General features: G+C 45.4%; 1 protein-coding gene across 2 annotated transcripts in view; it reads right to left on the bottom strand.

Annotated features, from left to right (window-relative positions):
- The window catches only part of ST8SIA5 (ST8 alpha-N-acetyl-neuraminide alpha-2,8-sialyltransferase 5), an 88,897-nt gene extending 74,966 nt beyond the window's left edge, over positions 1-13,931 (bottom strand). The window contains exon 1 of one of the 2 annotated variants that reach the window (XM_030810494.1): positions 13,145-13,931. In XM_030810494.1, coding sequence (XP_030666354.1) covers positions 13,145-13,275 — 131 coding nt within the window. In that variant the 5' untranslated portion in view covers positions 13,276-13,931. The remainder of the gene's footprint in view (positions 1-13,144) is intronic. The other variant, XM_030810493.1, reaches the window with a different exon arrangement.
- Between the last annotated feature and the right edge of the window lie 2,235 nt (positions 13,932-16,166).

Genomic DNA, 16,166 nt, shown 5'->3' with positions numbered 1-16,166 from the left:
GGCAGGGCATAGCTGAACAAAAGGCAGCAGAAACTTCTGCAGACTTAAACGTCCCTGTCTGACAGCTCTGAAGAGAGCAGTGGTTCTCCCAGCATGGTCTTTGATCTCTGAGAACAGACAGACTGCCTCCTCAAGTGTGGTCCCTGACACTCTTGTAGCCTAACTGGGAGACACCTCCCAGTAGGGACCGACAGACACCTCATACAGGCGGGTGCCCCTCTGGGATGAAACTTTCAGCGAAAGGATCAGGCAGAAATATTTGCTGTTCTGCAATATTTGCTGCTCTGCAGCCTCTGCTGGTGATACCTAGGCAAACAGGGTCTGGAGTGGACCTCCAGGAAACTCCAATAGACCTGCAGGTGAGGGACCTGTTAGAAGGAAAACTAACAAACTGAAAGGAATAGCATCAACATCAACATAAAGGACATCAACCCCATCTGTAGGTCACCAACAAAACAAAGGTAGATAAAACCACAAAGATGGGGAGAAGCCAGAGCAGAAAAGCTGAAAATTCTAAAAACCAGAGTGCCCTCTTCCCCTCCAAAGGATCACAGCTCCTAACACAGCAACGGAACAAAGCTGGACAGAGAACGACTTTTATGAGTTGACAGAAGTAGGCTTCAGAAGGTAGGTAATAACAAAATTCTCTGAGCTAAAGGAGCATGTTCTAACCCATTGCAAGGAAGTTAAAAACCTTGAAAAAATGTTAGAGGAATGGCCTAAACTAGAAATAAAACAGTGTAGAGAAGACCTTAAATGACCTGACGGAGCTTGAAAACCATGGTACAAGAACTTCGTGACGCATTGCACAAGCTTCAATAGGCAATTCGATTAAGTGGAAGAAAAAGGTTATCAGTGATTGAAGATCAAATTAATGAAATAAAGCAAGAAGACAAGTTTAGAGAAAAGAGTAAAAAGAAGTGAACAAAGCCTCCAAGAAATATGGGACTATGTGAAAAAGACCAAATCTACATTGATTGGTGTACCTGAAAGTGAGGGGGAGAATGGAACCAAGTTGGAAAACAGTCTTCAGGATATTATCCAGGAGAACTTCCCCAATCTAGCAAGGCAGGCCAAACTTCAAATTCAGGAAATACAGAGAACACCAAAAAGATACTCCTTGAGAAGAGCAACCCCAAGACACATAATTGTCAGATTCACCAAGGTTGAAATGAAGGAAAAAAAGGTTAAGGGCAGCCAGAGAGAAAGGTTGGGTTACCCACAAAGGGAAGCCCATCAAACTCACTGTGGATCTCTCAGCAGAAACCCTACAAGCCAGAAGAGAGTGGGGGCCAATATTCAACATTCTTAAAGAAAAGAATTTTCAACCCAGAATTTCATATCCAGCCAAACTAAGTTTCATAAGTGAAGGAGAAATAAAATCCTTTACAGAGAAGCAAATGCTGAGAGATTTTGTCACCAGCAGGCCTGCCTTACAAGAGCTCCTGAAGGAAGCACTGAACATGGAAAGAAACAACTGGTACCAGCCACTGCAAAAACATGCCAAATTGTAAACACCATCGATGCTATGAAAAAACTGCATCAATTAACGGGCAAAATAACCAGCTAACATCATAATGACAGGATCAAATTCACACATAACAATATTAATCTTAAGTGTAAATGGACTAAATGCTCCAATTAAAAGACATAGACTGGCAAATTGGATAAAGAGTCAAGACCCATCAGTGTGCTGTATTCGGAGACCCATCTCATGTGCAGAGACATACATAGGCTCAAAATAAAGGGATGGAGGAAGATCTACCAAGCAAATGGAAAGAAAAAAAAAGCAGGGGTTGCAATCCTAGTCTCTGATAAAATAGACTTTAAACCAACAAAGATCAAAAGAGACAAAGAAGGCCATTTCATAATGGTAAAGGGATCAATTCAACGAGAGGAGCTATCCTAAATATATATGCACCCTATACAAGAGCACCCAGATTCATAAAGCAAGTCCTTAAATACCTATGAAGAGACTTAGACTCCCACACAATAATAATGGGAGACTTTAACACCCCACTGTCAATATTAGACAGATCAACAAGACAGAAGGTTAACAAGGATATCCAGGACTTGAACTCAGCTCTGCACCAAGAAGACCTAACAGACATCTACAGAACTCTCCACCCTAAATCAACAGAATATACATTCTTCTCAGCACCACATCACACTTATTCTAAAATTGACCACATAGTTGGAAGTAAAGCACTCCTCAGCAAATGTAAAAGAACAGAAATCACAACAAACTGTCTCTCAGACCACAGTGCAATCAAATTAGAATTCAGGATTAAGAAACTCACTCAAAACTGCACAACTACATGGAAACTGAACAACCTGCTCCTGAATGACTACTGGGTAAATAACAATATGAAGGCAGAAATAAAGATGTTCTTTGAAACCAATGAGAACAAAGACACAACATATCAGAATCTCTGGGACACATTTAAAGCAGTGTGTAGAGGGAAATTTATAGAAACACAAAAAAAAAACTAAAAGACACCAAAAAAAAAAAAAAAAAAAAAAAAAAAAAAAAAAAAAAAAAAAAAAAAAAAAAAAAAAAAACCCTTCAAAAAATCAACAAATCCAGGAGCTGGTTTTTTGAAAAGATCAACACAATTGATAGACCACTAGCAAAACTAATAAAGAAAAAAAGAGAGAAGAATCAAATAGATGCAATAAAAAATGATAAAGGGGACATCACCACTGATCCCACAGAAATACAAACTATCATCAGAGAATACTATAAACACCTCTACGCAAATAAACTAGAAAACTTAGAAGAAATTAATAAATTCCTGGACACATACACCCTCCCAAGACTAAACCAGGAAGAAGTTGAATCTCTGAATAGACCAATAACAGGCTCTGATATTGAGGCAATAATTAATAGCCTACCAACCGAAAAAAAGTCCAGGACCAAATGGATTCACAGCCGAATTCTACAAGAGGTACAAAGAGGAGCTGGTATCATGCCTTCTGAAACTATTCCAATCAATAGAAAAAGAGGGAATCATCCTTAACTCATTTTATGAGGCCAGCATCATCCTGATACCAAAGCATGGCAGAGACACAACAACAAAAAGAGAATTTTAGACCAATATCCCTGATAAACATCGATGCAAAAATCCTCAGTAAAATACTGGCAAACTGAATCCAGCAGCACATCAAAAAGCTTATCCACCACGATCAAGTGGGCTTCATCCCTGGGATGCAAGGCTGGTTCAACATATGTGAATCAATAAACGTAATCCATCACATAAACAGAACCAACGACAAAAACCACATGATTATCTCAATGGAAGCAGAAAAGGCCTTTGACAAAATTCAACAGCACTTCATGCTAAAAACTCTCAACAAACTACGTATTGATGGAACGTATCTCAAAATAATAAGAGCTATTTATGACAAACCCACAGCCAGTATCATATTGAATGGGCAAAAACTGGAAGCATTCCCTTTGAAAACTCACACAAGACAAGGATGCCCTCCCACACCACTCCTATTCAACATAGTGTTGGAAGTTCTGGCCAGGGCAATCAGGCAAGAGAAAGAAATAAAGGGTATTCGATTAGGAAAAGAGGAAATCAAATTGTCCCAGCTTGTAGATGACATGATTGTATATTTAGAAAACCCCATCATCTCAGCCCAAAATCTCCTCAAGCTGATAAGCAACTTCAGCAAAGTCTCAGGATACAAAATCAATCTGCAAAAATCACAAGCATTCCTATACACAAATAACAGACAAACAGAGAGCCAAATCATGAGTGAACTCCCATCCACAATTTCTACAAAGAGAATAAAATACCTAGGAATCCAACTTACAAGGGATGTGAAGGACCTCTTCAAGAAGAACTACAAACCGCTGCTCAACGAAATAAAAGAGGACATAAACAAATGGAAGAACATTCCATGCTCATGGATAGGAAGAATCAATATCATGAAAATGGCCATACTGCCCAAGGTAATTTATAGATTCAATGCCATCCCCATCAAGCTACCAATGACTTTCTTCACAGAATTGGAAAAAACTACTTTAAAGTTTATATGGAACCAAAAAAGAGCCCACATTGCCAAGACAATCCTAAGCAAAAAAAACAAAGCTGGAGGCATTACTCTACTTGACTTCAAACTATACTACAAGGCTACAGCAACCAAAACATCATGGTACTGGTACCAAAACAGAGAGATAGACCAATGGAACAGAACAGAGGCAGACCTCAGAAATAACACCACACATCTATAACCAGCTGATCTTTGACAAACCTGACAAAAACAAGATATGGGGAAAGCATTCCTTATTTAATAAATGGTGCTGGGAAAACTGGCTAGCCATATGTAGAAAGCTGAAACTGGATCCCTTCCTTACACCTAATTCAAGATGGATTAAAGACTTAAATGTTAGACCTAAAACCATAAAACCCCTAGAAGAAAACCTAGGCAATACCATTCAGGACATAGGCATGGGCAAGGACTTCATGACTAAAACACCAAAAGCAATGGCAACAAAAGCCAAAATAGACAAATGATATCTAATTAAACTAAAGAGCTTCTGCACGGCAAATAAACTATCATCAGCATGAACAAGCAACCTACAGAATGGGAGAAAATTTTTGCCATCTACCCATCTGACAAAGGGTTAATATCCAGAATCTACAAAGAACTTAAACAAATTTATAAGAAAAAAACAAACAACCCCATCTAAAAGTGGGCAAAGGATATGAACAGACACTTCTTAAAAGAAGACATTTACGCAGCCAACAGAAACATGAAAAAGTGTTCATCATCACTGGTCATCAGAGAAATCCAGATAAAAACCACAATGAGATACCATCTCACACCAGTTAGAACGGCGATCATTAAAAAGTCAGGTAACAATAGATGCTGGAGAGGATGTGGAGAAATAGGAACACTTTTACACTGTTGGTGGGAGTGTAAATTAGTTCAACCATTATGGAAGACAGTGTGGCGATTCCTCAAGGATCTAGAACTAGAAATACCATTTGACCCAGCCATCCCATTACTGGGTATATACCCAAAGGATTATAAATCATGCTACTATAAAGACACATGCACACATATGATTATTGCAGCACTATTCACAGTAGCAAGGACTTGGAACCAACCCAAATGTCCATCAGTGATAGACTGGATTAAGAAATTGTGGCACATATATACCATGGAATACTATGCAGCCATAAAAAAGGATTAGTTCATGTCCTTTGCAGGGACATGGATGAAGCTGGAAACCATCATTCTAAGCAAACTATCACAAGGACAGAAAACCAAACACGACATGTTCTCACTCATAGGTGGGAATTGAACAATGAGAACACTTGGACACAGGGTGGGGAACATCACACCCCGGGGCCTGGCGGTGGGTGGAGGGCTGGGGGAGGGATAGCATTAGGAGAAATACCTAATGTAAATAATGAGTTGACGGGTGCAGCAAACGAACATGGCACATGTATACATATGTAACAAACCTGCACGTTGTGCACAGGTACCCTAGAACTTAAAAGTATAATTCAAAAATAAATAAATAGATAAAAATAGGCAAAGGGGCTGGGCGTAGTGTCTGGCTGGTGCGGTGGCTCATTCCTGTAATTCCAGCACTTTGGGAGGCCGGGAAGGGTGGATCACGTGAGATTAGGAGTTAGAGACTAGCTGGCCAACATGGTGAAACCCTATCTCTACTAAAAAATACAAAAATTAGGCAGGCATGGTGGTGCATACCTGTAATCCCAGCTACTCAGGAGGCTGAGTTGGGAGAATCACTTGAAACCGGGAGGCGGAGATTGCAGTAAGCTGAGATCACACCATTGCACTCCAGCCTGGGCAAAAACTCCCTCTCAAAAAAAAGGCAAAGAACCTAAATAGATATTTCTCCAAAGAAGATAAGCAAATAGCTAACAAGCACATTAAAAGATGCTCCACATCATTAGTCATCTGAGAAATGCAAAATCAAAACCACAGTGAGACATCACCTCAAAACCACTGAGATGGCAATAATCCAAAAAAAGATAATAAAAGTGTTATCAAGGATGTAGAGAAATTGGAACCCTCATACAATGCTGGAGAAAATGTAAAATGATACAGCCACCTTGGAGAACCCTGGCAGTTCATTAAACGGCAAACACAGAGTTACCATATAACCAATTCTACTCACAGGTATAAACCCAAGAGAAACGAAAATCTATGTCCACACAAAAACTTAACAGTGAAAACAACTCAAATGTCTATAAGTTGAAGAACAGAGAAACAGAATGCAGTCTATCCATACAATGAAATATTATTCTGCAATAGGAATAAATGAAGTACTGATACATGATATGACATGGATGAACCTTGAAAACATTCTGCTTAGTGAAAGATGTCAATCACATAGGACAACGTAGCATATGATTCCATTTATATGAAATGCTCACAAGAGGAAAATCTAGGGAGATAGAAAACAGGTTAGTGTGTTTGTTCATTCCTAGGACCAAGAGGGATGGGGGTCTGGGAAGTGATGGCTAAGGGGTATAGGATTTCTTTTGCAGAGTAATAATAATGTCCTAAAATTGACTGTGGTGGTAGATGTGCAACTGCATGAATATATTAAAAGCCATTTAACTGTACACTTTAAGTGGGTGAATTTTACTTCAATAAAGCTGTCAAAAAAAGAAAGAAGAAAACGGTGAGGACTAAGATGAGGATGTTCACTACGACACTTTTATTGAATATTATGTCAAAGGTCCTAGCCACTACAGTAAAACAAGAACTATATATTAAGGTATAATGGTAGTAATGAAAGAAAGAAAAATGTCTACATAGAAATCCTCAGATAATCTTCAGATAAACTATTATCAGTATGTGCATAATCAAGGTTGCTGATTATAAAATTAATACACAAAAAACAAATTTATTTCTATATACCAGCAACAAATGGTTAGAAAATATAACTTTTTAAAAGATAATTTGTACAATAGTAAACATTTTACACAGTTTTTAAATAGTTAAACACTATGTAGCTAGACATGAATTGTTATGGACTAAATAATTGTTTGTGTCCCCCCAAAATTCCTATGTTGAAATTGAATCCCAAGGCAATGGTATTTAGAGGTGGAGTTTTGGGGGAGGTGATTAGGTCAGAGAGCGGGGCAGTCACAAATGGGATTGGTGCCCACATAAGACGAGGCCAGAGACTTAGCTCCCTCTCTTTCATCCCCACATGAGGAAACAAGAAGTCTGCAACCTGCAGGAGGGCCTTCACCAGAACCCAACCATGCTAGCACCTTGATCTTGAACTTTCAGCCTCTTGAACAGTGAGAAACAAACATTTGTTGCTTAAGCTACCAAATCTATGGTAATTTGTTACAGCAGCCCGAACAAAGATGTAAATCTAACAGAAAACATTCAAACTCTTTATGGAGAATTATAAAACTCCATTGAAAGACACGGGAAGACATTCAAGGCCAAGGTTATCTGGTTTTCCTGAGATTAAGTTTAAAAGATGGACTGAGACCAGATTATTAAAATCTACGATGTCTTTTCTTTCTACCTTTAAATAAACATTGCCCTTTCCCTGTCCCTCTGTTAAAGTGTAAACACCTGAAGTTGTAATACTTTAGGGCTGTGAGCTTATATGAAGATTTCAGCACTAACAAAGGGGATTGGGGGCAGTGGGGGACTTAAGACGGAACAATTTCCATGCTCCTCATTGTGGAAAATCTTTCTTTTAACGCTTTTTCTTCTCATCATTGACACCTAGAAAGGGTAACCTGCACTCCCTGTCTCCACATTGTCTTTCCCCACTCACTCCCTGCCCACTGAAATAGGATTCTGTCCCCACTTCTCTCTCCCAAACTGTCTTTGCCTCTACTGCCAACCCAGCGGACACCTCAATCCTATCCCACCCGAGCCCTCTTCCCGGCATGCCACAGCTGGTCACTCTCACTCTGACGCCCTCGTCTCTTGGTTTCCTTAACACCTGCCTCTCCTCATTCCCCTCCACCTCTCTCCAGCCTCGGCTTCCAGAGCCAGCTCTCCTCTCTCGACCCCTTGTAGGTGCAGACATCCTTCAAGGCTCTCCTTTGTGCCCAGACCCATCATCATTTTCCACTCTGCTCTGTCCTTGGTGACTCATCCAATCCCATTGCTCACATCAGTGGTTTTCTAACTGAGAGTTTCAACCCAACGGATTGTAAAATTTAATGGGTTGCTCTCAGATTTTTTAATAAAAACTCTTTTTATTGCGGCAAAATACACAATAACATAAAATTTACCATTTTAACCATTTTTTAAGTCTACAATTGAATGTCATTAAGTTCATTCACATTGCTGTGCTACCGTCACCACCATCCATCTCCAATACTTTCTCATCTTTCCAAACTGAAACTCCATACCCATTAAAAGATGACTCCCCATCCCACACCCAGGCCCCAGGAACCACCATTCTACTTTCTGTCTTTATGAATTTGACAACTCTAAGTCTCTCATATAATTGGAATCATAGAGTATTTGTCCTCTTGTGCCTGGCTGATTTCACTTAACACAAGGTCTCCAAGGTTCATCCATGTTGTAGCACATTTCAGAACTTCCTTTCTTTTTAAGGCCAATATTCCATTGCATTTTTTAAGGAAGTAGAATGGATTTATTTATTTATTTAATTTTTAAATTTTATTTATTTATTTTTTGAGACAGAACCTCGCTCTGTCACCCAGGCTGGAGTGCAATGGTGTAATCTTGGCTCACTGCAAACTCCACCTCCCAGTTTCAAGCGATTCTTTTGCCTCAGCCTCCTGAGTAGCTGGGATTACAGGTGTGTGCCACCACACCTGGCTAATTTTTGTATTTTTACTAGAGACAGGGTTTCACCATGTTGGTCAGGCTGGTCTCGAACTCCTGACCTCGTGATCCACCGGCCTAGGCCTCCCAAAGTGCTGGGATTACAGGCATGAGCCACCGCACATGGCGAATGGATTTTTTAAAAGAAGTAAAGTAGAAAACATTAGAGCACATTTCTCATAATAAGGCCAAGTATTGCTTCACAAAATGTTTCAGCTGAGTGTGTACATAACTGTGTTCAAGGTCCCCGGCTATAACCTATGCCATACTGTGCTTCCCAATCATAAAAGTTTGAAAAACACTGATGTCAGTGGTTGGTGACTCCAAATCTACATTACTAGTCTGGCTCTTCCCAGCGCAGTTCTGGGTAGCTCCACGCACAAGGATCCAGACCCGCAGCTGTCACCCTCCCCGCTCCCTCCCCCAGACACGCCATCCACACAAGGTCCCTACTTTCTTCTCAGGAATTGGGCCCTGCCTGCCTCACTCTGCCCCCAGCAATATAGCTCTAACCAGAGTCATGCAGATTCACTCAACTCTTGCCTGCACTTGTCAATCCTTGCTCAAACTCGATTTCATCCCCCTTCCTTTCACCTCTGCCTATGCCTGTGGATCATTCCCCTTTCTTGAAGACCCCTTCAAATGCCTCCATGTACCTTGAAACACAGTGATTTGCTCTGGCGCCTCCTCCTTGTTCTTAGAGTCCCTCGTCCATTCCTCTAGGCATGGCTCATATATCAGTTGCGTGCCTTTCTGTCTTCCCAATAGCCACGGGCTCCCTGGAGACCCTGGACTGTGCCTGCCTTGCACAGCATTGTACCCTTAGCACTTAAAGAGTAAATCTGCATGAAGTATTTGTTCGATCAATCAAAAACAGACATGGAGAAGCCAAGAGCATCAAGGGGAACGTTCACAACTTTGTTTCTTGTCTTTTTCTCCTCATTCACATAGTGCATGCTTTCTCCATTAGAGACACTGAGCCCACTAAGCCACCTGCACTGCCCCACCTTCTCCCCTCCTGACCAAGGGAGGTGCTGCAAATGGACCCCCGGAGTTCTGACTGCTCTCAGTGGGGTCCTCCCAAAAGCTCCCGTTGCAGAGCACAGGGAGAGCCCAGGGTCCAAAGAAGTAAGCACACGTCGACTCACAGCCCCACTGCCATTTGCTCTGGGCTGTTGCTAAATTCTCCCTGGAAGAGCCTGCCTTTGCCGTATCCCTGAACTCTTTGTGAGGTGGCATCGCACCAGCTCAGCCCAGAAGCAAAGAATGGCAGCCTTCAGGAATCCTCTGGCTCTGAAGTGGACCTGCTCCCTGCAACAAGTTCTTCTCACTTTCACTGGGCTGTGACAGTACCTCCCAGCCTCTCTACCTCTTTAACCCTTCCTGTAGGAGACCCAGCTAACGTCCTTCCTAGGGGCTTTTATCCTGCCATTATCCTACTCGAGGGCCAAACACAGCTCCCAATGGCCCAATGAACCAAATGCAAATTGTTCTTCTCAATCTTCAAAACACTTTGCTGAGGCTAGTAACCCACTGTTACATCTGCCCCCTTCGTCCCTTCCTTCCACCTCACACCAGTTGTATCCATTTCTTCATTGTGTCTCTTCCAGTTACAATCCCTGAGCGCACACACATAATCCTACCTTCAATTATTTATTCATTATCCAATATTTATTGAGAACATCTTATGTGCTGGACACCATATTTGGTGTTCACAGTGCAGCTGGGAACAAAACAGAGCAAATTGGTCGGGCGCAGTGGCTCATGCCTGTAATCCCAGCACTTTGGAAGGCCGAGGCGGGTGGATCACGAGGTCAGGAGATCAAGACCATCCTGGCTAACACGCTGAAAACCCATCGCTACTAAAAATACAAAAAATTAGCCGGGTGTGGTGGTGGGAGCCTGTAGTCCCAGCTACTCGTCAAGGCTGAGGCAGGAGAATGGCCTGAACCCGGGAGGCAGAGTTTGCAATGAGCTGAGATCGCGCCACTGCACTCCAGCCTGGGTGACACAGTGAGACTCCATCTCAAAAAAAAAAAAGCAAATCCCCACCGCATGGAGCTTTCAGTCTAGAGCAGTTTCTCAACCTCAGCACTACTGACATTTGGGGCTGGAAAATTCTTTGTTGTTGGGGGCAAACTATGCATTATAGGTCTTTACAACATCTTTGGCCTCTTCCCTCTGCATGCAGCAGCACTCTCCTCTCCCCAGTGCGAACGCCACAGAAGTCTCCAAACACTGCCGTGGGGAATAGGGGATTGACAACCACTGGTCTAGAGCAGCAGGAGGAGCTTGTTGCAGCTTGCAGATCGCCTGGGGAGCTTGTTACAAAGGCAGGTTAGTAGATCCCACCTGAAGACAGTCAGATTCAGGGGCTCAGGAGTTTGCATTTCAATGGTCCTCCAGTTGGTTCTGATTCAGGCCCTCCCAGAGCCTCTGCTTGAAGAACACTGGTCAAGTGTTTGTAGACAGGAGACAGGCTGATGATACTCACATCAGGCCAGTTCATTACAATCATGATATATGGAGGAAAGAAGATAGGTAAGCAGGTGCTAGGGGTGACACTGATGTGGCAGCCACACCCAGTTCAAGATCAGGACTAACCAATGGTTAAGCCAAGTGCTGCAGTGCAGGTAGGGTCAGGTGTGGGAGAGACGGGAGGAAATTGTGACACACTTGTATCTCTGCGCCTTTGCTCCTGCCCACTTTTTGGATGTGCATGCCCCCTGCCCCCACCCTCAAATCTTACCCTTCCTTCAAGGCCCACTCAAGTTCAACTTCCTCTGGGCACAGTCTTGCCTAACTTCTCCAGCCTATTAGTGCTTCTCTTCTCGGACAGTTTAACATTCACTTTCTATTTCATTTGTGGCTATTTTGTTGCCCCAAATAGCAGTAACCAAAAGAAGAGGCAGGCCCAATCAGATCCAAGAAGCCAGGAGACTTCGAAGATGGCCTTTAAAGGCACCAGTGCCAGATAGCACTCAGGAGCTGCTACCAACCAGGGAACGCTCCCTGGGAAGGTCCAGAGCAGCAACTGGCTGTAAACAAATGTTCAGAACAAGGTGCCTCATTACTCCCCAGCTCAGGGGAGTCACAAGGAGGGGAAACAGCCTAAGTGCTCGGCTTTTCCACTGGACAGCGACACCCAGCAGCGATCCTCACCCTCCCATCTTCGTGGGCAGCCCAGATTGGGAGCACCCATACCTGATGTATCCACCTCACCCAAAGGATGAGAAGAGGGCTGTTTCGTTATGGGGAAGTTTAGAGAAGAAGGTGGGATGCTTACTTAGCTAGAGAGACATTTATTTTCCTATCAACCTGGGGGAGGGGCGGTGAGAGTAGGGAGACACTAGCAGCAAAGAAAAATACACCCCAGCAGCTAGGAGAGAGGGCTCTTGCCGAGAGAGGCTCTGATGTGGGTGTATCCTAGAGCAGGAACCTCCCCTAATCTCCCAAACCAGGCGGAGAAACCCCAAGTGTTTCCTTAAGCCAGCAGAGCCGGCAGAAGGAAGTGGCTGGCATTTCAGTGTATCTTCTGCAAACAGAGAGGCTGAGGCTGTGCCCGAGTTGATTTTCTGAGTGACACCTCCTGCTGCTCTTTCTCTTGGAGTTTAACCGTGGATTGGGGTGGAGTAGGGGGAGAGCCCAACGAGGGGTTAACTTCTGCTGCAGCTCTGACCTTTTGCACTAAGGATGAGAAAAAAAAAAAAGCCATCTGTTTCAGAAGGAATCAGGTTGTTGAGTTTCACAGATCCAGTGGCTGTGGGATTATAAGACTTCACTATCACTATCCCTGTCGCATCGCCACAGCCCACTACCACCCCCACCGAACCCGAAGCTCCTGGAGGGGAAAATGCTTTTTCTCCCAAGGGTCCTTACGAAAGTTCAGGACTCGCGAAGTTATAAACAAACAAACAAACAAACAAACAATCGATACGATTTTGAGCCCTCTGACCCTGGAGTCCAAACAAATGGCCATAGAACTGTGGGTCTGGAGGACACCGCTCTGATCCATGCGGTCTCTCCGGGTATTAAATGGATTATTGTCAGCCTAGTTGCTTGGAATTCTATTCTGGCCTTCATTTTTCACAGCGGAACAAAGTTGTCTGGGCCCTCCAGCCAGCGCTGGGCAGGAGCAAGCAAGGATGCTCTTGGAAACGCGGTGACCCAAGCCTAAGCGGCCATGCTCCGGGCTAGGAGCGAACCCACAGCCACTCACCCTGGGGCGCTGCGACCGAAGCCGCCGCTGCCACTGCCACTGCCACCCGGGGCTTGCCGGCCAGCTCCACGCATCCTGCCCTCTCACGGACTTTCTTACCTCTTAATGTAGTTCCTGCCATACAGGATCTGTTGCAGCAAGGTCACCAAGGCAAAGGCGCAGATGAAGATGAAGAGCAAAGTTCGGTTCCCCAACAAATCCCGGTTAGCCGAGGGGTCCGCGTAGCGCATCCTGGCTATCGGGCGCCGCGGGCGCGGGTACGGGGCGGCCAGGCAATGACTCGCGGGGTTCCGGGCCCCGAGGGCGCGCGGCCACTTGGCGCCTCACGGTGCGGTCAGACAGGCGGGGGACTTCGAGGGGCAAAGTTTCTGGTTGGCGCGGCCGGAGCTGGGGGCATCCAAGCGTCGCAGGCGCTGCGGCAGCAAGCAGGACAGGGCGGGTGGCAGGGAGCTCTGCCGCGGCCCGGGGCCTTCCCCACCCCCGAGTACCTTTACCTCCAGGCGCTCGTGCCGTAGCCGCCGATTTCCCCGCGGAGGGGCGACGCCAGGTGCCACGAGCCGGAGGCGGCCCCTCCCGCCGGGGTGCGGCCAATGGGGAGCGAGACCCGGGCTCCGTCCCCTTTGCGCCCCAGCGCGCCGCGCACCGCCCCCTCTAGTCCGGCTCCGGATCGCGGTTGCCCAGCGCGCTGTGCCCTGCCGGGGGCGGGCCACGTTTGATCTCCGGGCCCGCAGCGAGGGATCGCGAAGGTTGGCCTCCGGTTCTGCCGATAGGGACGGGGGGAGGGGGGTACAAAACACCCGTGCAAGTCTGGCTAATGATAGGCCGGGCCGTGGGGAGGGGGAGGGGCGGAGCGCAAAAACGCCGGGTTCGAATCTTGGAATTAAAAAGAGGGCAGGGGCTGGGCGCGGTGGCTCACTCCTGTAATCCCAGCACTTTGGGAGGCCGAGGCGGGTGGATCACAAGGTCAGGAGTTCAAGACCAGCCTAGCCAATATGGCGAAAACCCGTATCTACTAAAAATACAAAAAACAAAATTAGCGAGGCGTGGTGGCACGCGCCTGTAGTCCCAGCTACTCGGAGACTGAGGCAGAAGAATCGCTTGAACCTGGGAGGCGGAGGTTGCAGTGAGCCGGGATCGCGCCACTGCACTCCAGCCTGGGCGACAGAGCGAGACTCCGTCTCAAAAAAAAAAAAAAAAAAAAAAAAAAAAAAAAAAAAAAAAAAAAAAAAAAAAAAAACACAGGGCAGGAAGAGGAAACAGCAGCTGCGGAGCTGGACTTGAGGGAAGGGAGCATTTGCGTGCGGGCGCGCAGGGCACTGAGTCACCGCCATGGCCGTGTCCTCGCGCTCTCCTTGCGATTTCTCCGGAGAAAGCGGAGCAAGGTCAGCCGGGCAGCCCTTCAAGGACGGCGCGCGCCGCTCCTGCATGCTGATGGCCTGCGGGCTGCCTGCCCGCGCCCCGGCGCCCAACTTCTGCAAGGAAGAAATTCAGGGGCTGCCCGTCCCCGCCCACAGGCCTCTTCCCCTCCCCAGCTGCAACTCGGCAGCCGTTCGTCAAAGACCCTGTTGTCACCGAGACACTGGGACCTTGTCTCATCCTTGGAACCACTGCGTAAATCTTAGGTCAGGCAGCCGGCAGCCTTCGGGGACCACGGTCCCCCCAAAGCTTTAGGAAGTCAGTTACTACATCCGGAAAGATTCGTGTTTCTGAATGCAAGCCAGGGAGAATAATCACAGAAACACAATGCGAACGTTCGTGCCTCTTCAGAATTTTTAGCCTGAAATACCGTCCCTACGCCCCAACCCGGCCAGGCGACAGTCCTGTCATCCTGACACTGCAGAGGCCTCCAAGCGGCCTGGGAGTCGCGTGCCCCAGGCGCTCGCCACTGAGGCCGGGTTGGAAGATTCTAGGGTTGCCCCTTCCCAGGCTCAGCAGGCACTCCCGGGAGGTTCTAGAGTCAGGCCGGGGGATTCAGCTGCGAACCTGACCGAAACTTCAAACTTCAGCACCAAGAACTTTGGATGGGGGAAGTGCCCAGACTCCAATACCCTCGACCTTGCATTAGAGTTTCTTCTTTGAACTGGAAAGATCAAATAAAGCACAGTAAAATCTCATGATAAGGGTTCCACCAAGAATTCGGGATTTGTGTTAATTCATAAGGCCAGAATGGCCCCTGTGCTATCCATGAAGAGTTTCTGTATTTCTCTGCAAGGTCAAGGTAGGCTTTTTAACCAATAAAGAAAAACTCCAAACATTTAGAGGCCCATTATATAATATTCCTGTATTGTTTGCTGTCTGGCACAATAAAAACGTGCTTCACTTGCATATATAATGAATTTTCACCTCCTAGCCCCGGGCAACCCATTACAGCTGAAAGGACTAAAGCAACATGCCCAAATAACTCACCAGCAGCAAGTCTCGATTCTGAGATGGCTCATCCACACACACCAGCAGGCTGGCTTCTTGAGTGGGACTGTTCATTTGTCCCCACCACCACCATGATTTTGATGATTGCCCACTCTTGCTGTCTTCAAATTTTTTGAACAAGGGGTGATTTCACTGCACGGGCCAAATTAGAGGTAGGCTAAACAGCTCCAAGTGACAGTAAATTCACTTTTTTCTCTATTGTGCCAAGTTCATTGAGATACTGCTCTCACTCCAGCACGCACTGTGTCTTTTGTATTCCTGTTTATTCCCACCCCATCAGGCGCTCACTCTGATACCTGTCTCTGAGTGCTGTTTTCTTGGAAAAACAAAACAAATCTATTGCAAGTAATGAATCCAAATTATCCTAAGAACTTTTTAATGCAATATAAATGCATTTACAGAAAAGATACACAAATCATAAAATGTCAGCTCGCTGGTTTTCACAAGCTGAACACACCCATGTAACCAGCACCACAGATCAATATCGGCCTCCAGGAGTCCCCTATGTTCTTTCTGATTACTATGTACTCAAGAGTAACCACTGTTCTGAATCCTAACCCCAAAGATCAGTGCTTCCTGTCTGTGTTTTATATAAATGCAATTATACATTATATATTATTTTGTGCTGCCTTCTTGGCTTAACGTTGCTGAGATTTATCCATGCTGTTGCATGTGGTGGGCAGAATTACAAGAT

This window comes from Nomascus leucogenys, chromosome 4 (genome assembly GCF_006542625.1).
Source record: "Nomascus leucogenys isolate Asia chromosome 4, Asia_NLE_v1, whole genome shotgun sequence".
Lineage (NCBI taxonomy): Eukaryota > Metazoa > Chordata > Mammalia > Primates > Hylobatidae > Nomascus > Nomascus leucogenys.
The sequence above is the reverse complement of the archived record's forward strand: the minus strand, read 5'-3'. Positions and strand labels throughout refer to the sequence as shown.